This window comes from Mytilus edulis, chromosome 10, assembly GCF_963676685.1.
Source record: "Mytilus edulis chromosome 10, xbMytEdul2.2, whole genome shotgun sequence".
NCBI classification, from domain to species: domain Eukaryota; kingdom Metazoa; phylum Mollusca; class Bivalvia; order Mytilida; family Mytilidae; genus Mytilus; species Mytilus edulis.
Window position 1 is genome coordinate 61323287 of NC_092353.1, and position 25540 is coordinate 61348826.

The following is a 25540-nucleotide window of genomic DNA, read 5'->3' on the forward strand; positions in this document are numbered from 1 at the left end:
CTGCTTTTACATACATCTTTCTCTCATATTCAAGAAAAAATAATTCAGAATATCTGTATGAAATCTTCTATGAAGTACAGCAGTCTGTGAATCTCTTACCTGTTCCTTAATGATATGTAACCCTGCTTGACCATTCAATGCTGCTACTATTTGCCTATGAGCTTCCTCACATTCAGTTTTTGCTTTCTTTGTCAATGATTCTAAAAGCTCTTCCATTGTCATTGTACTGAAATACATAAAACAGAATATGGATTTCACAGTCACATCAAAACATATTTTTTTCATTTTAGGAAAATTTAGAACCTTATTCTTTCTTGAAAACCAACAGTTTCATAATTAATAGATTAAAAAGTGTACAAATACATATAATCATATTTTTCAAATGACTTTATTGAATTTCTTGAATCAACATCAACATAAACGACTATTTTGATCTTTGTGTCGTTCTGACATCATATGTTCAATCACATGCCATGTACTCCATGAAGTGTAAGAATGAAATCATGGTTTTGTTTACAAATTGAAAGAACACTGGTATATATGGATACATTTTAGATGAAAGTACACTTTTTTTGACATTGCACATCTGAGTATGCCAAGTTCATGTCACATTGTTAATACAAATTATTTTATAAAACATCTTATCATCAACCAAGTGTTCTAATTGAATTTCTTTGCTGGTTACAAATGAACATTCAAAAATTCTTTTATTAAGAACATCATAAAGCAGATATACATAACGTGGGGTTTTTTTCAATCTAAAAATAAATAATTGTGAAAAGTGAATAAAGCAAAAATTAAGTCATCAATTGAATAATGACAAACAATATTATAGTTTTCTGAATATATTTTACCTTTTCTGTAGAGGTAAAAATTCTCCTCTGACTGCCTGGGGATGACAACAAGCTTGTCTTAACCTCAATAATGGATACAACAGCTGAAATCAAAAAGATTATAGGTTTAACAAATTAGTTTTCATAGTAAGAGAATAATTTTAGAGCTTCTATCTATTTATCTGTTTAATAATTATTTTTTCGAAAAGAAAGAAATTTGGATATACTACACATTTATATTTTTTCAAATGTGTCTTGTACAATTCCCCTGCCCCTCATACCCATTCAGATAATTGCACTCTGAATTTTCATCTAGTTATTAATCCTACCAATTTTTGATTTTTATCTTTTCTAAAATTGTTAAATACCTAGTAAACCTCAATTACTTTAATTTGATTAATCAGCTATTTTGACTTCATAAGTGGATAAATCCTAACCATTATGACAGTTTTGTAGAATCTAAATTTATACCACGAATGGAAATAAACAATAGACTCCACTATTTCACATAGAAATTGACCTTATGATACTTCTTGGCTGTTTTTATAGCAAACTATCAGGTATGGGTTTTTCTCATTGTTGAATGACGTACAAATGCTTATAAGTGCTTACATTCATTTCATTTTCATTTTGGCAGATAGCATTTTCATTTCCTATCATACCATATGTCCTTAGTTTTATATGTATAATACACTACCTGGTTCATTGTCTGTCTGTCTAAACTGCTCAACTTTGTAGAGTTGTCTGCCCATTTACTTAATTTCTGAAATACATATTTTCTGTATTCTGTATATTTATTTCAAATATAATCTATATCTATGTTTTACGGAGTGGCTATTTGTCCGGCCATTGTAATGCGCATGTCATATAATGTGCGTTCGGAAGTGCGTGTAACATTATCTTCAGTAGCACCAAGGGGGCGCGTGTAATCTGATCACTGATTTTCAATTTTAAGATCATGGCTGAAATATTTGTGATAAATTTTGAGGTTTTCGGAATTTGACAATGGAACACGATATAATGAACTTCCAAGAATGATATAATCTTATGATAGGGACTGTAAAAAATTTAAATCACAAGGAAAATGGGAAATAAAAGATAATTATATATAATTGATCGGAGAATTAGTTTTACAAAATTATTATAGAAAAATCTCTCACCTTTCACTCAAAATATGGATAACTTTATGTCAAGGGGTCTACAATTCTCTTTGACACCTACAGACATAATAATTTTGTACCTTTTTCAGCTAGACAAAATCCTTTACGTTAACTTAAAATTCACGAGTCAAACACTACCCAAGTTTTTTTTACAAGTAAATTCTTCTCTCTTCTTATATCAGTAAAAAATATGGGATATATATGATTTTATTCTAATAATTCGTTATCCACATTGGACTATATACTAGTATGAAGAAAACAACAATTTCAATTACCAGTAACAAGATTAGGCCCTAACACTAAAGATTTCAAACATGTGCCCCTGGTGATGCTGAAGATAATATTACACGCACACACAAATATTATAGTGACATGCGCATTGTATTGGCCGGACAAATAGTCCTGGTACTATTCGTCCGGCTAGCCGGACAAATAGCAACTGCCAAAATTGTACTTTTAGAAGTTTATGTCATTATTCATTTTATAAACAGCAAACAAGAGGATAGCCACATGAGCAACCACCTACTAGGACACAACAGAATTTAGTTCACATGTAGTAAATTGTGATGCAATTTGGGTTATTCTTCGTACATGATTAAGGCACAGGGATGGCTAAGTAGAACAAAGCTTTTGACAGGGACTTTCAAAGTATGTCTTTTTAGTTTTTACTCACACTTTCTTGTAATGGTGAATAAAAGGTCTGATTTTGCAGTCATATAAAAATCATGCAAAGTTTCATATGTATAATTCATTGAACATTTAATTTTGTGGTTCACCTACATGTGTATCAAGGGAATTCATGAAAATTGGTATTCAATAAATAATAATGAATCCATGTTTTATCCTGTTTTCTATGCAGCATTTACGATTAAAAGTTTTTAATAATTTCATTAATTTGCCCATGATTTTCTTTAAAGATTTGAAGCTGGTTTAAAAAACACATTTTATCCATGCAAAGTATTTAGAAAAACTTCTTATATCTATTATCATATTGCCTTTTTGAATTCCCTTTAAAAAAATCTGTCTAGGTCAAAAATAGGTTAAATTATAAATGATATAGGTAATTAAACATGTTGACAGTTAATTTCCCTATGTAAATTACCTTCATACAGTCTCTAACACAATCATGATACTGTCGTCTGTAGAAATGGTCTTCAACAGGAGAAAAGGTCAGCCAATGCACATGCTCTGTCTGCTCTGGTATGTTAATCTGTAATACATATACAAGTACTTAATATATAATAAGAAAAGCTTTTATATGGAACACATTATTTTTTATGCTAAGCCAACTTCAATGTTCAATGCACTTTTATTTAACTTTGTCCTTATTTGCCCTTTTTCACTTTTTAGATTCAAACATCACTGATCTTTTCTAGATGAAACACAAATTTGGCATAGAAATATTAATCCTGGTATCTGTGAGTTAATTTCCTTGCTCTCCACTGTAAATGATGCTTTCTATGTGGAGAAGCAGCATATACCATATTTAAAGTCTACAGGATTGGATACACTAACACCTACATTCATGGCAAGTGTTAATACCAAGAACACAGAGGCAGTCAGAGGCCATTGGTCAAGTTGGCAAGTGTTAATACCAAGAACACAGAGGCAGTCAGAGGCCATTGGTCAAGTTGGCAAGTGTTAATACCAAGAACACAGAGGCAGTCAGAGGCCATTGGTCAAGTTGGCAAGTGTTAATACCAAGAACACAGAGGCAGTCAGAGGCCATTGGTCAAGTTGGCAAGTGTTAATACCAAGAACACAGAGGCAGTCAGTGGCCATTGGTCAAGTTGGCAAGTGTTAATACCAAGAACACAGAGGCAGTCAGAGGCCATTGGTCAAGTAATGTATTAACATGTGGTATGTGGTACAAGTATAAACCTATATCATTATGCAGAACCATTGCTTCTTGTAATCATATTAATTTTACCTGATAAATTAGTATAATAACAATGATAATGAAAAAACATGAAAAAAAAAAAATTGTTTGTTTTTGCTATCTGCAATACTGTAATCCATTTAATTTATTCCAGTAGGAAAATAACACACAAAATAAATCGATGCAATTATGTAAATAAAATTGAGAATGGAAATGGGGAATATGTCAGAGACAACAACCCGACCAAAGAACAGACAGCAGAAAACCTGGATCTTGCCTTATTTAACCAGATCAAGTAAATTTGTAGTCATGAAATTATAACACCGTGAAGTGTACTAGAAAGGGATAATCGCTTAATAAAGTATTCCACCAAAAAGTTGGTAAACAGTATTATATACAATAAGCAATGAAATGAATTTCTTATCAATTAGAGCTGATTTCTTAATTCTTTAGAGTAAAATTTTGGTTGACTTGCTTGCTTTGTTTGTATAAATGTTTACCCAAGCTTTGTATAAAGATTGACATCTTATAACAATATATATAGGCATAGTTAAACCTGTATATAATATTAAAATTTTAATAGGAAGTTATCCCAATTACAATTGTATAATATACAAAGAAATCAAGCTAACCAAAGTTGCTCTTCATTCATTAGGAAATTAGCTATAAATATAGAATAAAGGACTTTTTGTTTTTGATACTGACTTTATCACAGTAAAATATCAGGTGAGCCCGAAGGGCGAGCCTGATATTTTCTGTGATAAAGTCAGTATCAAAAACAAAAAGTCCTTTATTCTGTTTATCGGTAATTTAAAAAAAAAAAAATTACTACAATAATGGAGAAAATAACAAACGAACTTCTTTTTCGTGTCGAATCACGGTGAATCACACTTGACGTCACAGGCTGCATTACATCATTTGAAATTTTGTCACAGTGCAGTAAACATGGCGTTCTCTTGCACAAAGTATCAGATGTTGAAAAGGAATTATTGCATGTGTTTCATTAATATTCTGCTTTGGACATGACTCTAACAATAGCAAATCTAATGGTAGCATACTGGTAAGTCAGATTTCTTTATTTTTCACAAAGCATTAACATAGAGGGGGGATAGGAGGGTCCTGATCCCGAAATTCAGGGTTTAAAAACACGAAACCACGAGGTCCCGAATTTAAATCACAGGAGTTTGAAATCCTATCAAAAAGGGGTTGAAAATATACCAAAGTCGACTATCACAGTAGAGCTTCTCTTAAACTCCTGTGATTTAATTGTGATAGTCGACTTTGGTATATTTTAACCCCTTATTGATAGAATTTCAAACTCCTGTGATTTAAATAAAGTAAATTCCGATATCCCGAAATCACGAGCTTAAAGACACCCGATCCCGGATTCCCGATTAAGGTCCTATCCCCCCTCCAGCATAGTAAGGCAGAACATTAGTATGATACGATATGAATCAGCAGAGTTTGCATCGATCATCATTTTTAAGTTCCAAGTTATAATTATATCATTCTAATGTTCTCACACTAGTTTGAGAGAAGCTCTACTGTGATAGTCGACTTTGGTATATTCTTAACCCCTTATTGATAGGATTTTATCTTAGATCTGCATATAAATAAGTTCACTTTTTAGTTCTTTGTTCTATGAATATCTGTCTTTAAATTGACAATGATTATGAAACCACATCTTTTAAAATTGTACATGATGGTCCCACAGAAATGTTGAAAATGCGTAAATTTCATTTTTTCTAGCTTCTCTCCTGCGATAGCGGTACCTTTTTGGTCACTATTTATGTGTTGCGTTTAAATATGAATTGTAACACTTTATAGTGACTGAACAGGTAAAACAAATACTTCTCAAGAAACAGAAAAAGAAAACTACTTGGAACGGCACCAGGCTATGTATTGGTATTGTATGAATAAAAACTCGGATTGGAACACCATGGACGATGTGTTAGTTGTACTTACCGTAGATACTCGCTTATAAGTCGGAAGTTTGGGAGTAAAATTCAGAATCCAGAGAGGGGTACCGACTTATAAGCGAGATCCAGCGACCAGAGGAAAAATCCAAGCTCGAGAAAAGTGGTCAGGAGTGAATTTCCTGGTCAAAACTACGTCGGTGATTGCCAAACCTACATAAATCCCTAAATTAAAAGTTTTTGTTGAAAATAAATGACTACAATGCTGTCTTTATGTTTTATTTGTTCTCTGTTAACCCTTTTCTGTCAATTTGTGTTGAATTTCCGACTGTTTCCGGTTTGTGTATTGATGTTCATGGTCAAATGGTTTGTGCATAAACCCAAAAGAAATAGCCAAGAACCAAAAATGAAAACGAGATAACAATGTACCAACTATGTAAAAGGATGTATTCAGCGGAGTTATTATGTCGTTATTGTGATATCACGATATCAATTCTATACTTATAAATCATACAATAATCAAAAATAATTTTAATATTCATTCCCAAGATTAAAATATTATTCATTCAAATGTCTCAGGTAAACACAAAGATTACAAAATTGATTGGCAAGCCAATATAATCCATTGATAACCCCTAATTAAGAGACAAAGAGTTGTATTCACTAAAGGTGTGAAAAATATCAGTGATAGGTTAACAGATGACACTAATGAATTGGGAGTTATTTTAATATAAAGTTGATTAGCTTCACTTAATTTTTTTAAATCCTTTAATCATCACAATATAATAAGAATTATGAAGTGTACATGCTATTTTAACACTGAGTTATGTGTGCTGTGAAAAATATTGATTGACTTTTAAATTTTTTTAAGGTTCATATTGGTTTATGTTCGCTTTTCTCAAACAATAGGTTGTTAGTCATACCCTACAAAATCATTGATGCATTACGTAAACAACACATGGCTAATCTGTAATCAAACAGTGAACAAAACAACAGGAATAAATACATCTTTATTATTAACAGTTATATAAATTATCATAAGCAACATCAACTAAATTCAAACCAAACAAACATTCATTCAGAAAATGAATATAATTCCTGGATTTGCATTTGTTTTACCGGCGTTCAGTAACTGTCAGCTGCAAAAAAAATGTCCAAATTTTGTCCGACTTATACGAGGGTCAAGACTAAATCCTCAGAATTTGGAGCTGAAAAGGGCATCCGACTTATAGTCGGATCGACTAATAAGCGAGTATCTACGGTATATCAATTATAGATAACACATTTTTTTTTTTTAAGTCTGTCGGTTTTTTTTATGCATTTTCTGTTCACATTATCACAACAAAAAAGGCTAAACTAACTTTGTGAAAGTTATAATCAATGTAAATCAATGTCAAGTGTTTCATTCGCCAAAAAGCTCGTGCGTTTCTGCGATAAAAATCACGCGCAATTTTGTGAATGAAAGGGGAGAGTAGATCCTAACGCGTTGCATTCGCGCATGTCATTTGCGTACTAACCCAATAATTTTCATATCACGGCCAGTCCACTGAGACTGACATTATCAGCGAGTACACATCAAAGGAAAAATGTACAAATTACCGATAAAAAGATGTAGCTTACCTGTTCAATAACATCTTTCTTGGCCGTTCTCCACAATATAGATGACACTGTATCATACAGTGGCTTGGTAACTCCATGACACAAGGGTTTAAATAAAATTGTCTCAAACCATTGCTTTACCCAGAATGGATCTATACCCAGGAATAGGAATAGTCCATACAAATCTGAAACAAAGGAGAAGGGGCAATATTTGGCCCATATATTAGTGCACAGTTACCATACAAGATCCTGATTTTATCATATCAATACTATGATTAAGGTTGTTTATGAAATAAGAACAAATTTATTAATTGGAGATTTACATGAACTATTATAACATCATGGTTTGTTCCTATGGTAATTCATCAATTGGGAAATTTTATTTTATAAAAATTATTTAGTGTTTCCACAAAGGGTTATAAATAGCACAAATTCTACTTGTATCATCATTTTGATGAAAACGACATACATAATCATGTAATTGTGATGTCATAAGAAATCTTCTGTAACACATTTTTTCTTGTGCCAAAAAATGGTCTCAATACCCCAAACTCATTTTCAAAGATTTTAAATATACATATTGTGTGTGTACTGGATCAATTGAAATATTGTTTAAATCTGTATAAACAGGCCTTTACAAACACATAATATCAAGGCTGTAGATAACTGCAGAATTTTGCATCTGATACCTTCTACACTTCTTTGAATTGGGGTACTAGTAACACACCATCTGTTGACAGCTGTCAATCTCAGAGCCATCAAAGCTGTCTATAACAAATACAAAATAATTTGCCTAATAAGAGAAAGAAAAGCATAATATGTTTGTGTGTCCAAAGACATGAATGTTTTAGGAAAATTTTCAATTTTTTCATGCAATAAATAATTTTTTAGTACATGACAACAATATTTACTGAAATTTCTCTTCGTCAGATAATTTACGTCAATTTTTTCAGTAGTGAAGAAAATCTCTTTTAATTTCTTATTGCTGCAAAACACATTTAATCAATTTACTAACAAGGAAAGTAAGAAATTAAATTGTAGATGAAAATACTTCCAAGTCTAAATAAAACCTTCTTTTCAATGTTGTGAGCTATTTCTTAAAGTCATATTGAAAAAACTTACCCCTGTCCCAGCTTAGGGTGAGCTCACAAACATGACGAACCCTGCGACATTCTGTATGTGCCTGTCCCAAGTCAGGAGACTGTAGTTCAGTGGTTGTTGTTGGGCCATATCTGTCATAATGGGTTTTTTCATAAATCGTTTTGTTAAAAATTAGGCAGTTATTTTTTCTCAATTGAACTGTTTCATATTTTCATGTCAGGAACTCATACAGTATTGTTTTTCCTCATTTGTTGAAGGTTGTACTGTTACCTTATAATTGCTTACATCCACTTCATTTGAACTTAAGTTGATAGTTGTTTCATTGACAATCATACCACATCTCCTTATTTTTATATTACGACCAAGATTGATCCTAAGTATACTGAATAGTTCATGACTTACAACCAATCTTAGTTGTATATTTTTTTTTAAACCAACTCTTGTATTTTTAATAGAAATGAGAGTTAAATGTGTAAGATTTGAATAAATGTCAAAAAAGATAGAACAACCAGTTTAATACCTTTGTTGTTGTACACTCTACCATCTGAGCTTCATCTAGACAAATCTGTAAACAAGAAAGAAAACAGGTATATAATATAAATCTACCATGTATACACAAACTTTTAAAAGTGACAGTATTTATATAATGGTTAGTAAGGACTTTCCTGATCTTAAAAGTAGTTTCGCTTTTGATAAAAGTCCAAATTTCCAACACTGAACAGAATTTTCTAAAATATCGTCCAAATTTATGCTTATATATGGTTCAGCTAAAATCGTTAATAATACAAATAAAATACTTATCATATAAAAATATATGTATGTAGAGAAAATATTTTGGCTAAAGAAAATCACAGGTTATTTTTAACAAACAAGTAATGATGATATCCCTGCTGAAATATTTCGGTAAACAGGAAGTTAAGTGATGAATCTGAAAACCCATCACACAGTATAGGCGACTTATATAAACCCAGAAACTAAATTTCAGAAATCCTTGTATTCTAGTTTCTAAGAAAAATGTTACGAAAGTTTGCTATAAGGCCACACCAATTTAATTTCTTGTTCTACGGATTTTTGGACTCCAAAATTTGGGGGGAGCGAGCGATTTGAAAATTTTAATAAAAAAATATTTAATTTGCAAATTTTTGAGGCGAAGCTTGAAAAGTAAAGGCGAGCGATTATTATTTTTTTTTGTAAACATAAAATAGTAGGTTTTGACAATATTAAAGCTTGATTTATCACTTGTACTTTGACATTTCTTTAATTTCTGAAGTATTTTTTCCCTGTTCACCAAGAAATAATTAAATCTGGTCTATGTATGTGTGACTGACAATGAGACAATTCTCCATCCAAGTCATAATTAGTTTGGGGACAACCCCTTAATGTTATAAATATCCCTTTTACATGTTTTATGAGGAATCAATATAAGTTATAATAGATTTGTTTGTACAAAAAGGCTCATATTTTCTCAAAGAACTATATATCTATCTGGTATTAAATGGTCAAAACATGTCCAAGAATTTTGTAATATTCCTGGACTTTAACCATGTTAACACATTTATTTTAACATTTTAATATTTTTCAAAATAAGTGGACCCCTCTTTTTAAAAAAAGTTGTTTAAAATATGATGTAACTCTTCTCTTTTTGAGTAAAAAATTCTAAGTTTTCAAAGGTTTTGTATTGAAGAACTTTACAAATTCTTGGTATTTCTATTTTCTTTTCTACATCAGTAAAATGACCCCTTGTCTGAGGGAGGGTTGTTCTCAACCTGATAATAACAAACACAGGCCAAAGTATGGCCTTTTAAACAGGGCTTTGATACAGACCAAACAGCAGGCTATAAAGGATTCCAAAATTATTGGCGTACACAATTCGAACAGGAAAACCAACAATCTAATTTATATATCATGTATATCCAAACGGGAAAATACCAATGAACAATATCAACAGACGATAACTTTATATCGGAGCACTCCCCCTTTGGATAAATAGGTTTTATGCTGAAACAAATATTCTCACAGATATTTACAAAGTGTGGTGGGGTGCTTTTATGTTTAAAATCGTTATATACAGGTTAGACTGTGATTTTAAAAACAAATGTTGATATCTTTTTATAATATTTACAAAAAAACGGTGCGGGAAATGGACATGATTACATCTGTTTTGAAAAAAATAGGTGTGGGCAGGTCCGTCGAACAAGGAATCAAATTGGTGTGGCCTAATGTGTAAATGATACAAGTGTTTGGTAAACAGGAAGTTGAGTAATGAATCTAAAAACCCATGACATAGTATAGCCGACTTATATAAACCTAGAAACCAAATTTCAGAAATCCTGGTATTTTAGTTCCTGAGAAAAATGTGACGAAAGTTGGCTATAATGTGTTAAATGATACAAGTGTTCAGAAAACAGTAAGCTGTTGAGCAATGAATCTGAAAACCCATCACACGGTATAGCTGACTTATATTAACCCTGAAACCCAATTTCAGAAATCCTTGTCAAGTCATTCCTGAGAAAAATGCGACCAAAATTTTCAAGTTGGCTATCATGTGTAAAATGAAACAAGTGTTCGGTAAACAGCAAGTTGTTAAGTGATGAATGTGAAAACGCATCACACGGTATGACTTACTTATATAAACCCTGAAACCAAATTTCAGAAATCCTTGTCAAGTAGTTCCTGAGAAAAATGCGACAAAAATATTCATGGGACGGACTGACTGATGGATGGACTGACAGATGGACAGAGGTAAAACAGAATACCCCAACTTTTTTAAAGCGGGGTATAATTAATCTGCTTTTTTTCAATATATAGAATCAAAGAGGACTAATTCAAATTATACAAAATCAAAGTTCTAATCTGAAAGTTTGCTTTATTGCAAAATGGACAGCAATGAACAAATGATGAAAGGTGATCTATAAGCACTACTTAAATTACTTACCCTCCACCATTCTACTGCTGTTATAGGACTGGGTATAGCCATAAATCTTTTGGGGTGTCGGAACTTTCGTCCACTTTCACCTGGAAAATAATTATAAAAATGAAAATTTTGAATTTTATTTGTATTTCAGTACATTTGATATTTTACTTTTTGCAGAACTGCTAAACTAAGTGATTTGGTTTTAATAATAAAATCTTGAAACATTTCCAGTTTTTAGATCCTCTAGTTAGAAAAAAATCATTTGCATATCTATAATCAATAAGAAGTTCTATTTGTCAAAAAATTCTAGATTTGAAAAGAAAATTAACAAAAAAGATAGTGTGTCTGTCAAGAATGCATTAGTCATGTTAGGTTAAAGTCTATTTACTACTTACTATTACTGTGTGGTAGATCCACATAATCTATCTCTTTTCTCAGAGTTTCATACGTTGTTATAACAATATCTTGTCTGGCCAGGGTATCAGGCTGTATAAATCCTTGTTTGTGTACTCCATTATATACCTATAAATAGCAAGGAAAGTTTGCTCTCAATTATTTTCGAAAACTGTGTAAATATGTGCATGTGCTACAATTTATTTTTTCAAAAATATAAATCTAAAGTTATGAATTCATTCCCAGGAGAAAACATTTGAATTCTATTAAAAGTTATGTATATAATCAAATGCAATTTATCACACAAAATTTGTAAATCATTAATATATTTAGAAAGATATTAAAGTGCGATAGATACCAAACCTACATTCAAACTCATATTAAAGTCCAAAATAAGTTAACAACATAAAATTTTATTGTAACCATTTTTTCTTTGTTGACGCAGTACAATCAATACCTCTTCTGAAATTATCATACATGTTTTCTGTAATTATTATTTTTTGCATTTTATATTTTATATTCTTGCCTTTCAGGGGGGCGTCAGGGAAGAATAGTTGTATAGCTTTAACACTGTGTTGCCAGCTATAAAAGATTTATTATTCTTATTACTAATATTATAAAGAAAATGCACTGTAATTTTTTTTAATAAACACCAGGTAAATATCCCCCCCCCCCCCTATTTTAAATGAAACATTTTACAAAATTGTAACTGCTTAAGGAAAAGAATAACTTCTATTGAAAACTTGCATAAATAACATGGAAAAAATGTATATTTCAAAGGATTATAATAATATAATAATAATAATAGTAAAAATTTCTATAGCGCCCTATATAACAATAAAATCACTCTAAGGCGCTTTACATATATATATACATGATAAAAATATATTAAGTTAACCACAAAACAAAATGAAATAAAAAATGTTATGTTTATGTATAAAATTATAAATTAATACAACTTACAAAAACTTTTAATGTTTGATCATGGATATGTTTCATGATCTCATCCACCCATTGATGACATATTGATGAAGGGGAGATAATCAAAGTGGCACTTGACTTCAGTGGCTTCTGGAATAAAAATAATAATATAGTTATTTATAGTTTGATAAAACAATTTTACAAAACACTGACATTATACTCATCATACAGTGTTCTTCCCAGAAATTTTGGATAGCATCACATTTGGCATAAAAAAAATTAACTGTATTTTTTTCAATGTCATTTGTCGCGGCGCCGCGATACTCTATTTCTTTATGTTATATATATTTATATGTTTATATTGTTCAATTCATAACTGAGAATAAAATTAAACTATAGCAATGAAAAAAAAATTTTGTTTTTGTTTTATCATGTCTATGAAATTCATCATGTTCATTGTTTCATGATATGGTACTCAATGAATCAGTCCCAGTTGTTTCTAATCCTTACATCAAAATGATATATATTTTTAACAAAGTTATCTAACAAATAGTCTTTAATGCGTAGTTTTCTTTATTGGTACTTTTTTTCTGTGCCATTTGTGCATCTGAAGTAATTATCGTGAAAATGCAGATTTTTGTCATATCTGGTCCGGTTCCGATCCGTAGTTTACACAACAATGTGCAAAGGTGGCCAAAGAAAAATTCATGAGATTGAGTCCGAAAATAAACAATGTTTGACAAGAGATTGGGAATAAATATGACGCTTTTAATGCATTAAATGGATTAAACATTAACTAAAGCCAATTATGATTACTTTCTAAAGAAGTATTAAACTTATTTAGCTCAAAATCAAAATTTTCGCTCTTGATAGAATATTAGAAGAAAAAGGAAAAGAAAGAAAGTATATAATTTGGAAAGTTGCAAAAATAAACGACCAAACCTCTTTTTTAAAGTTTTTTAAAGAGAAAAATCGTTTCAATCTTTGAAATTCTGTAATAAAAAACGTAGATTTTGAATTATTTTATGATTTTGTGATTGCATTTTTTCCATGTCGAAGTTGCCGATTGCAGATCACGTGGTATTAGTTACAAATGTCAGCTAGGGGTATTCGCATCCAAACAGTTATCAACCAAAGGGTAATTAACACCTATTTTATCACTCTTAATTGCCTCTATTGTCTGACTTGAAGGGATTACAATTAAAGGTGATATATTTTTTATGATCGTAATCAGGACTCAGATGAAAGTTCAAAATTTAGGACATGGATTTACGATATTGAAACAAGAAAAATAGCATCTTGAAAATAATTATAGCGTCGTGGAACTTATTATAGCATCACGGGGAAAAAATATAGCGTCGCGGTACTGCGACGCTAAAACGGCCTGGGGAGAACACTGCATCATACATCATAACATTCTTATCATTGTTTGCATCTCCTTTTATTGCAAACGGAAATCAACTCTTCTGGTTCTAACTTTTAAACCTTTCCATGAATTTTGTATGACATTTAAATTATTTAACTGAATTCCTAATGACAAAACCCCGATTAAAAAATGGCAGCTATACCATCAAACACATACATTTCTCACTAAACAGTGCGGACACATGAACTCTGGCCTGGATGGGTCATGAAGGTTAAAGTTCACACATTCAGCATGTTGCCATAGTCCACACTGAATACACTGTATATTGCTTTTGGTGTCTTTATGATCAAATGCTTTACTTTCTTTTGTTCCACAGATACACTCAAAAAATTCTTTTGGTCCAACATCTTTCTGACTGTCAAAGATATTTTTGAATTCCATTTCTTCCTCTTTGAGTTCAGTACTATTTTTTCTGCTTCCTTTCCTTCTAGAATTTGATTTAATAACTTTATTTTCATCCTCCATAGAGTTTTCACTAGACTTATCATTATTTTTCAATTCACAATCTGGTGTAGACTGGTTACTATTTTCCTCTTGAACAATACCTAATCCAGTTTCACATTGTTTATCACATGACACAGATACTTCAGAAGATGTCTTAACACAATCCAATGAGTTACCATTTACAGATTCACTGCGAGACAGTTGATTGTCAATTACTTCCTCTTGTGATGACACACAGGATGTTTTGTCATTATTTTCAATAGTTTGATCACTGATATTTTGAACTGAATTTGAAGAAACAAATGTATTATTAGTATCGTTTGTTCTTGGAATGTCTACAGGTTGGTCTTTGGCTTCACCTGAAGAACCATTTAATGTCTCTGGATTAACAGATTGAATCTCTTCTACGTCTGTCTTTGTTTCCATCTAAATAAACAAGGCAGACTTTAAATATATATATTACTAAAATCAGCTGATACTGAGATATTTAAGCATATGATAATAGGACAATATACATGTATACTGGATTCATTTATTTTAGTAGATATACATTTTTGTATGATAAATTGTATTTTCATGTTGATTTTAGGTTTTGTGTAAGTCTGCATACAAGCCTATAGAAAATTTGTACTTCATTCTTGTAGAACGTCTAAAAAGTGAAGTACAAAGAGCTGTATGCTCATTAAATTCTATGCATGAGAAATTTAACTGTTTTAAAATACACACCATGTCAGTCCTAGGATTTAGTATAATACAAGCTAATACTTCAACAGTCTTTCCGAGCCCCATTTCATCAGCCAATATACCGCCTGGAAGTCTTTCTGTGGCAGGGAATTTCTTTAATGTCAAACTGTAACAACAAAACGTTTACCTGCTGATTATAAACTTACATGTATTTATATCATTTACAATTTCTCACAGTATAAAACTAGAGGCTCTCAAGAGCCTGTATTGCTCACCTGATTCTACTTGGGTTTTTGAAATCATATAAAAAAAAGATAAAATTTGGCTACAAAGTTACAAAACTTGGTCAGCACCTCATAAGGAACATTCATGCTATGTTGGGTTTCATTCCATTCAGTAGTTCTCTAAAAGAAGACTTTTGTATACATTTCCCATAGGGTCCTATGTTAAACTAAACCCCCAGCTGGTGGCCATCTTGGATGATGGATTGGCTACAAAATAACAACACTTGGTCAGCATCTCATAAGAAACATTTATGCTATGTTTGATTTCTTTCCATTCAGTGGTTCTCTAAAAGAAGTCATTTGTATGCATTTCCCACAGGGTCATATGTTAAACTAAGTCCCCTGCTGGCTGCCATCTTGGATGATGGATCGGCTACAAAGTAACAACACTTGGTCATCACCTCATAAGGAACATTCATGCCATGTTTGGTTTCATTCCATTCAACAGTTCTCTAAAAGAAGTCATTTGTATGCATTTCCCATAGGGTCCTATGTTAAACTAAGTTCCCCGCTGGCAGCCATCTTGGATGATGGATCGGCTACAAAGTAACAACACTTGGTCAGCACCTCATAAGGTAGTGATAAGCCTTGGAGGATTTAGATATCAAGTCAGTAACATAGGGTTTTGATTGCATTTCATGCAATCTTTACCCAAAAACCTTGCCAAAGAAGGGAATCTGCTTGGTGGTGCAGGATGTAAAATTCACAGAGATGTCTAGCTAGATGATTTGATTTGTTTTGTCTCTATCATAATATTATTTCTTTTTCTAACATTATTTATACATACCTTCCTACTGATTTATTGTAATATAATTCTGTACCATCAGGCAGTTGTATAACACTATACAGCATGTGTAAGTCTGCATCTGTAATGTATAATATACACACATGTACAATAATACAAAATATTGCATTTAAGCCTTCACATTACTGCTTAAATAATACATATATTGTGTGCTATAAAATAAATTGCTTGCAAATGTCAGCAAATAAGTTTAACCCTGCCACATATTTTATGAGGCTAAAGCATAACCTAAGTCTGACAGGAGCCTTTAAGTTTTATTCATTAGTTTTCTTTTGTTGCTGTTTTTCATATTTGTTTTTTTGTATATTGTTGTGCTTTGTGGTATGGATTTTGCTCATTGATGAAGGTCATATGGTAGCCTATAGTTGATAACCCTCAGTATTTTTTTCTCTGGTGGAGAGCTGTCTCATGACATTTATACCACATCTTATTTCTATAAGATGAACCACTAATGTTAATTCAGTTATATTTGGTATGAGCTGTTTAGGCATTTGCTGGTATCATTTCTATGGAGTTATCAGGTTATTTGACTTTGCATAATTCATTGACTTTAGATGTTTTGCATAGTATACATGGTAAAATATTCAAATTTTGATTCTAGTTGCATTATGGTATCAATATAGAAAAGGCTTGACATATCTTTGACATAAAAGAGTTTATTTGTGTTTGCCATGCTGCCATCACTGGCATCAGACAATCCCTCTAACTTTTTGCTATTTAAGATGATGGAAGTTTTGAACAACCTTGACTGGCTATAAAGCCCTCACACAGTCAGGTTGCTATTTACCTTTGCCCTGATGGATATTTGTATCAGACTCCTGTCTCATCATCCATATAACAGCCTCTTTCTGGTATTGCCTCAAACTAGGAATCAGACAAGGATGTTGGATATCAACTGTTGCCTCATCTACATACTTATATTTCTCTATTCCATGATGTTCTTTGACAGATAGATACAGACCTTCTATATCATGTTTTCTTGTGAATTCACTCATGTATTCTGCAACAGATTTCTTAAATTGTTTTATTATATCAATGAGTTTTCATATACAGTACGGGTAGGGACTTATTTTTATGAATGTCTTAATCCGTCTAGTCGGATATGAATAATCGGACATTTTTATGGTAGGTAGTATGGTCATTAATCAACAGATCCAGGTGTGAATAGTCCTTTCATCTTAATCCGTGTTGCTAGAATTACGGTTCACTGATTTCAGAATCAGGTTACCTGTAATTTTAATCTCTCAGTCACTTTATTGATTATATTAGTTCTACATCGTATTTGACATAAAATATTTTTACAGGTGAAGTACTGGAGAAAACTTTGTTTTAATAAAAAAAAATAGCCTATTTTTGTTAATTATGGTTTTTATATTTGAACTGTTATTTATTTTCTTTGTTCCTAAAAATTATTTTTATTTTATGTTCCTTTTCGTTTGTTTTTTTGTTTTTTGTTGTTGTATCTTTTTCTTATTTGTTTCCATAATTTTTTAAACATATATTTTTACATGTATTCTATTTCGTGAAGCTTACGGTTATTTTGTTTTACTGATTTATTTTCCACGTAAATCCATTGATTAGCAGAATACTGTCTCAAGTGCTGCTGCATACGTTTTAGTTCAACGCGATCACATGCAAAATATTTCTATAATTTGTATTTAATACTCAGTCTGTGTTGGGTCAGTTACGAGATAAAAATAATTACAGTGAGCAATACTTGTATATTATTAGTAGCTTGATGATTCTTTGTAGTTACTTTTTACTGTAAACAAATATTGTCCGAAAGTTGGAGATGTATAACTAAAATAGAACGCAAATAATAACATTAGAAGAAAATATTGATTCTTCCCGGGCATAAGTTTATGTTAAGATTTCCGTGTTTGTCCATTATGCTAAATTAATATAATTGATCTGCATTTGGGGGTAGGGGGTAAAAGGGGTCAAGATCTCGAAATCCCGGGCTTAAAACACGAAGTCCCAAGGTCCCAAATTTAAATAAATTTAAATCCCGACATCGCGAAAAAAAGAATTCCCAGATCCCGAAATCCCGAACTTAATTGCATAATATTAATTTACGCACAATCCATGTAAAAAAGGAAACTTGTATGTTATATTTTTTATAGCAATCTATAAGAAAAAATTGCCGTGAAAAGACAATTTCATGATACACATATCAGTGATCAACAGCGTGTGCACGTGGTTGAACTTTAACTTGACTCCACTCACATTGAATGCTAATAAAAGATATTAAAGCAAATCGATTTTGTCCACTGCACGAGAATTTTATATGGCGGGAAATGTCGTAACAGTAAACACAGGTGACCTTACTCAACGACCGTGGGGAAATCCATTCATGATTAAATTTGATGTAGAATGATTGACAGTATTGTGCTTTAGTTTTGAGGCTTTTGATCGCATTTACCAGAATAGAAATTTAATCAATTTACATACATGTATAATCAAAACAAGATTTAGTCTTCTTTAACTATTTTTTGTTTTATTTTTATCAGTAATTTCCCGGATTCCCATTTAAATAATCTATTTGGAGACCTCCTTTAAACTTCGGAAATAATACAACATCGATTTAAAAAAATCATACTGACTGCGCGAGCTTTTATAGTATGACTAGAAGTATGACGAAAAAGTAAAGACAGCTGATCACGACTAGTACGACTAGCCTTCAACCCCTTTGGGGTATAAATGTGCATTTATTCAATAAACTATATAAGGTTAAACTTTGATTTTCGTGTATCGATTTGATACAATTTGTAAAATATATTTATAACACCGTCGATTTTCATAAAAAATTTCAGACATGAAAATAGAAAGGCATTATCTCGAGTGTCGACAATTTAAAAAAAAATAATTTAAAAATAGGAATCGAAATATGATCTCGGCGTTATAAATATTGTATTAAAAGAAACCAATTGTTTGACTTTCAAAGAGATTAACGGGAAACATGTCAAATTAGAAAGCACGAGTGATCTGTCTGACCAAAATGTTTCACTTGCGAGAAATGATTGACAGGTGTGAATAGATGTAGAGGCTCCTACGGGGAAAGTTGCATCAAAAGGAAAATAACTTAATTCACAATGCCTATACATATTTTAGAAATACGATATGTTGGCCTTATACTTAAAATTGAGTTTCTAATAATAACATATAAAGGAACAGGACGTTAAAAGGGGGAAATAATATAACCATCAACGAAAACTTGTATAATTTACGGGATTGAAGTCTCAACAATTTGATTTAAACTTCTATTGAAAACAGTCTTGGTTGTTATTAGGCTTATTATTTTAAATTAGATGAAATATTTACGTTTTACAAATACAAATACAAAATAGTTTATTGGCACAAAACTATTGAAATAATTGGCAACACAATATATTGTTAAAAATCGTCTTTATTTCTTTTTCAAATTATAAAAAAAATAAAATTATATTTAATTTTCATTCTTATATTTAATTTTGATTTTAATTCTTATATTTAATTTTCATTTTTATTCTTTCTCTTTGAATACAAAACAATATTTTACATTTATCTATCCTCCATAAATACGAATATATCTGTACAGGTAAAATTTAATTCTAATCAAGCTGGTACAGATTGATTTACGACCTTCCACTTGGATATTGCACAGCAGGTGTTTATTACACTGGGACAACTGTCCGACCAGTCTGACATCTAGACGGATTAAGGCATCCATAAAAATAAGTCCCTACCCGTACTGTAACTTTCAAATTTCTATGACTTCCTTTCATGGACCAATCATTTCTGAATTGACAGTATGTAGAGACTTTTGTGATTTTTATAGATTATCTTTGATCATCTCAACGAGATTGATTTTCTCGCTTGAGCGGCGCAGGGTTCTCCCCAGATATTTCATATAGCATCCTGGTGAACGGGGGAATTAGAATACCATCTTGTTTCTAAAATTATAGCATCACATATATAACATTACCTATAGGAAAACCAATTCAGATAGCATCATATTTAAAATTATAGCATCACATTACCATGATGCTAAAAGGCTTTGGGGAGAACACTGCCGGTACGGCGAAAGCAAGAAAAGCAATCGAGTTGAGACCAAAGTTAATCTGTTTATCGCTATTAAACCTATGACGACGTTGTCAATATCATTAGCAAAGCTACATGCCTCCTTAGTTTCTAGCTATAATTTTCCATCTCAAGGGAGTAGCATGATATGAAAAATTATCACAAAACAAGAATGTGTCCACAGTACACGGATGCCCCACTCACACTATCATTTTCTATGTTTAAAGGACTGTGAAATTGGAATAAATTCTCTAATTTGGCATTAAAATTAGAATGATCTTATCAAAGGGAACATGTATACTAAGTTTCAAGTTGATTGGACTTCTACTTTATCAAAAACTACCTTGACCAAAAACTTTAACCTGAAATTTGCACTATCATTTTCTATGTTCAGTGAACCGTAAAATTGGGGTCAAAACTCTAATTTGGCATTTAAATTAGAAAGATCATATCATAGGGCACATGTATACTAAGTTTCAAGTTGATTGGACTTCAACTTCATCAAAAACTACCTTGACCAAAAACTTTAACCTGAAGCCAAAAACTTTAACCTGAAATTTGCACTATCATTTTCTATGTTCAGTGAACCGTAAAATTGGGGTCAAAACTCTAATTTGGCATTTAAATTAGAAAGATCATATCATAGGGCACATGTATACTAAGTTTCAAGTTGATTGGACTTCAACTTCATCAAAAACTACCTTGACCAAAAACTTTAACCTGAAGCCAAAAACTTTAACCTGAAATTTGCACTATCATTTTCTATCAGTGAACCGTAAAATTGGGGTCAAAACTCTAATTTGGCATTTAAATTAGAAAGATCATATCATAAGGAACATGTGTACTAAGTTTCAAGTTGATTGGACTTCAACTTCATCAAAAACTACCTCGACCAAAAACTTTAACCTGAAGCCAAAAACTTTAACCTGAAATTTGCACTATCATTTTCTATCAGTGAACCGTAAAATTGGGGTCAAAACTCTAATTTGGCATTTAAATTAGAAAGATCATATCATAAGGAACATGTGTACTAAGTTTCAAGTTGATTGGACTTCAACTTCATCAAAAACTACCTCGACCAAAAACTTTAACCTGAAGCGGGACAGACGGACGAACGGACGAACGAACGAACAGACGGACAAACGGACGCACAGACCAGAAAACATAATGCCCATAAATGGGGCATAAAAAAGATCAAAGGAAAAATGCACAAAATAGCGATAATCTATAACTTTTAATGTTTTTTATAAAAGAAATCCTAAAAGTGATAACTTATATTCACATTACTTTTTACTCGGGAAGTTCTTATAAATAAATTGTTTAAATGTATTTCATGCATATATTACCAACAAAACAAAACATATTACCAGGTTGTTTAACTCCAAAGAAATGACCAATAACATTCTGAACAGCCGAGCTATGCTTTTTCATTTTCAGTGGTTCACATGCAAACTTCAAATCAACAAGGGCAGCCTGTCTAAGGTATATAACTATGTCCATCGACTGACGATTCCGATCATATCTGTCCAATACCAACTGAAATATTCTGTCGGCTTCAAAACCTCCCAAAACCTACAAATGAATAATAAATATATAACGTTATCAACATGATCAACATGATCAATTCAATGGTTTTATATTTTTCATTTCGGGTCCTTGTTGATATTATATAGTTATACAGTCTGGTTTCTTCTCATTGTTGAAAGATGTAGATTGTCTTTAATTGCTTACATCCACTTCATTTGAATTGTGGTGGAAAGTTATCTTTTTGGCAATCATGCCACTTTGATTTCATATACATATATATACTATGATTTCCTTTGTAACTAGATAAAATCCTAATGTTGAGTATGCTGCAAGAATATAAAGTAAATTAAAGAGCCCATTAAAGTTACATAACTCTGAGTGATTGTTATCCATAAGTTAATAATCTTCACAGGAAACCAATCCAGATTTGAAGATTTACTTTACAGATATAAAGACCTATTATATCATAATATCAACAATGAACATTTATCTTTTAAAACAGCCTAGGCCATGAGCTTATTGAAATTTTAAGCACAGAATTCGGGAGATAAATATGTTATTTATGCTTTTTATAATGTTTATTTACATGTGTACATTACCTTAGGGAGGGCATAATTTCTGTGTCTCATTGGCAATCTTACCATACCTATTTTTATGCCCCACCTACGATAGTAGAGGGGCATTATGTTTTCTGGTCTGTGCGTCCGTTCGTCCGTCCGTTCGTTCGTCCGTTCGTCCGTCTGTCCCGCTTCAGGTTAAAGTTTTTGGTCAAGGTAGTTTTTGATGAAGTTGAAGTCCAATCAACTTGAAACTTAGTATACATGTGCCCTATGATAGGATCTTTCTAATTTAAATGCACAATTAGAGTTTTGACCCCAATTTTACGGTTCACTAAACATAGAAAAAGATAGTGCAAATTTCAGGTTAAAGTTTTTGGTCAAGGTAGTTTTTGATAAAATACAAGTCCAATCAACTTGAAACTTAGTATACATGTTCCCTTTGATAATATCATTCTAATTTTAATGCCAAATTAGAGAATTTATTCCAATTTCACGGTCCACTAAACATAGAAAATGATAGTGCGAGTGGGGCATCCGTGTACTGTGGACACATTCTTGTTTTTTATATATAAATGCATAAATTGCAATGATAAGCAGATTTTGACTGATTTTTAAACAACTGAAAAGGACTACATGTACATGTGTAAATGAATATAATTTTTTTTTGGTTCAGTGTACTGGTATGTTCACTAGTGTTATTACATCTTCTGATTGAGTTAAGTCATTTCAATTGATATTTAATAGTGCGTCTTTCTTTGTTGTGATGTTACACTATTGTTTCAGATAATGGTGAAGGTTTTGTACCATTAAAACATTAAAACCCTTGTTTGCACCTGTCTTGAGTCAGGAATCTGATGTTCAGTAGTTGTCGTTTGTTGATGTGGTTAATAAGTGTTTCTCGTTTTTTATTTAGATTAGACTGTTGGTTTTCCCGTTAGAATGCTTTTTACATCTAGTAACTTTTGGGGCCCTTAATTTATAGCTTGTTATTCGATGTGAGCCATGGCTCCATGTTGAAGACCATACTTTGACCTATAATCATTTGATAATGGTTTACTTTATAAATTGAGACTTAAATGGAGAGTTGTGTCATTGGCACTTTTACCAAATCTTCTTACATCTATAAATGAAGTACCTCAGTAGGTAAAGAACAAGATATGCCCCAAAATTTACACTTCTTTAGTCCATTTGCAGTTTTTTCTTCTGTATAAATGAAACTTTTGCACCCATCACAACCAACATATAACCAAAACTCTTCTGTCCGACTAAAACAATCGTCTGTTAATTCAAAAAGAGGCTTTTCCTCCGAAATTGTCAACGAGAATGTGGCAATTTGTTTACACCATTCATTTGATTTTATTCTTAGCTCTTGCTGAATTGTTACACAATGTACACACTTTTCCAGATACAAGTTCAACACTGACTGAACGTAAGAGTCATTGACTGCTGAACTTTCCTCTTGAGACTCCACACCCGATGAAGTACTGGGCTGAGAGGATTTGACCCCAGCTCCAACCTGTTCCTTCAAGAGTTCAGAATCATTGTCTGAATATATTGACAGGGAACCAGAGGCCCCATCTAACAAATTCCATGTTAAACATCTTCTTTTTTCTTCGTCTGCTCTTTTTGGCACTGCCTTCTTTCTTTTCCCCATATTTACATTAACACTTTATTCCAAACCTGGAGATAAAATAAAAAAAACATGTGTATTTTATTACAATGTACATATAAACAAGGAAGTGGTACATGGAAGACTCATCTCTTGTTTAATTTGTTCCGTCTTCACTCTTAACCACCAAAAATCCTATGGCATTGGCTTGTAAAGTTGCCTTCAGATTCATAAATTCTTAACTACATGTACAAGCCAACAGAATTCAACTCAAATTTTCAAAAAAGGAGTTTGGGCTTATGGACTGGAAAGTTAATTACATGTATATACATGTAATCATGAAGACTATTTGTTTAGATACAAATCTAAATTTTCTTAAAATCAAAAGAAAACAATTGGGGCAACACTTAAAAATATTTTGGTGTGCTCAAACCCTACCCAAACTTGATAGAGACAGTGGGAAGGTAGGTAGGCATTTTCTTTACTTTTTTTTTTTGAGGAAGAAAAATTGAACTTTTAAAAGAGGCCACATTTAAAAGAATATCTGTTTCCCCTTCCCGGTTCTACCCTTTGTAAACAGACCAGGAAGGCAGGTTATTTTTTTTTAACTGGATGTCATAGCGTGGTCACATGAATAGTTTGACTTGTCCAGTGAAGGCCATGTATCAGTTGTTTGTGCTCAATTTACGTGTATTAATTTAGATTATCAATCCTTTTGTTTTCAGGCACTTTTTTTCAAAAATGGAAACTTGTGTTTTGGGAATAAAAATCAAAGTGCTGGATAGCACCTATGGAAAGGTTTGCAACGGTAGATTGTAATATTTCAAATAGATTGTAAATGTGTACTAGATTGCGTGGTTAACTTTAAAAAAAAAAAAAAACTTTAATAAGGCCAAAAAAAATTATGTGTGTTTCCAGTTACCCGACCTACCCTATTCTTTTCCAACCAAAATCCCGACCCTAAACTTTTTTTTGACGATTTCCGAAAAAATTCAGATATCGGCTAAACGAATATATTGGCTATTGTAATATTATTTCAAAACGCCAAACCCTTCCCTACATGTTTAATGTTAATTTATTGTGTTATCGAATATCGGATAAAAAAATATATCGGCAAATCGGATAAGAATATTCAGGTAAATTTGTTCAAATCCATGCGCAATCGGATATTTTCAATGTTTTTTCTGACAGGAAATGGACCAGGAACGGCGGAAGTTGCGAATTTACAATCTTCCAGACAAGAAGATTTTGTTTTTACTGAATAAAAAAGAACTATTTCTTGATAAATTGTTGTCTTTATTTATTATCTTCCTTAACCAAGTGAATAAGATGCCCTTTTACTTCAAATGGTTTGAATTTATAAGACTCGGTTGACAAGATCAGTACGTTGCTATTGGGAGAATTTAATAAAACTCTAAATGCTCAC

General features: G+C 31.8%; 1 protein-coding gene across 2 annotated transcripts in view; it reads right to left on the bottom strand.

Annotated features, from left to right (window-relative positions):
• LOC139491649 (E3 ubiquitin-protein ligase SHPRH-like) overlaps nucleotides 1-25540 on the bottom strand; it is a 46817-nt gene that overhangs the window by 15828 nt on the left and 5449 nt on the right. Inside the window, exons 2-17 of one of the 2 annotated variants that reach the window (XM_071279437.1) lie at nucleotides 23641-24185; nucleotides 21786-21990; nucleotides 17147-17359; nucleotides 16342-16420; nucleotides 15313-15436; nucleotides 14299-15012; nucleotides 12759-12866; nucleotides 11798-11924; nucleotides 11424-11503; nucleotides 9009-9053; nucleotides 8077-8155; nucleotides 7409-7572; nucleotides 3096-3203; nucleotides 1531-1596; nucleotides 855-937; nucleotides 100-226 (exon numbers count right to left, since the gene is read on the bottom strand). In XM_071279437.1, coding sequence (XP_071135538.1) covers nucleotides 100-226; nucleotides 855-937; nucleotides 1531-1596; nucleotides 3096-3203; nucleotides 7409-7572; nucleotides 8077-8155; nucleotides 9009-9053; nucleotides 11424-11503; nucleotides 11798-11924; nucleotides 12759-12866; nucleotides 14299-15012; nucleotides 15313-15436; nucleotides 16342-16420; nucleotides 17147-17359; nucleotides 21786-21990; nucleotides 23641-24159 — 2841 coding nt within the window. In that variant the 5' untranslated portion in view covers nucleotides 24160-24185. Of the gene's footprint in view, nucleotides 1-99; nucleotides 227-854; nucleotides 938-1530; nucleotides 1597-3095; nucleotides 3204-7408; nucleotides 7573-8076; nucleotides 8156-9008; nucleotides 9054-11423; nucleotides 11504-11797; nucleotides 11925-12758; nucleotides 12867-14298; nucleotides 15013-15312; nucleotides 15437-16341; nucleotides 16421-17146; nucleotides 17360-21785; nucleotides 21991-23623; nucleotides 24186-25540 lie in introns of both variants that reach the window. The other variant, XM_071279438.1, reaches the window with a different exon arrangement.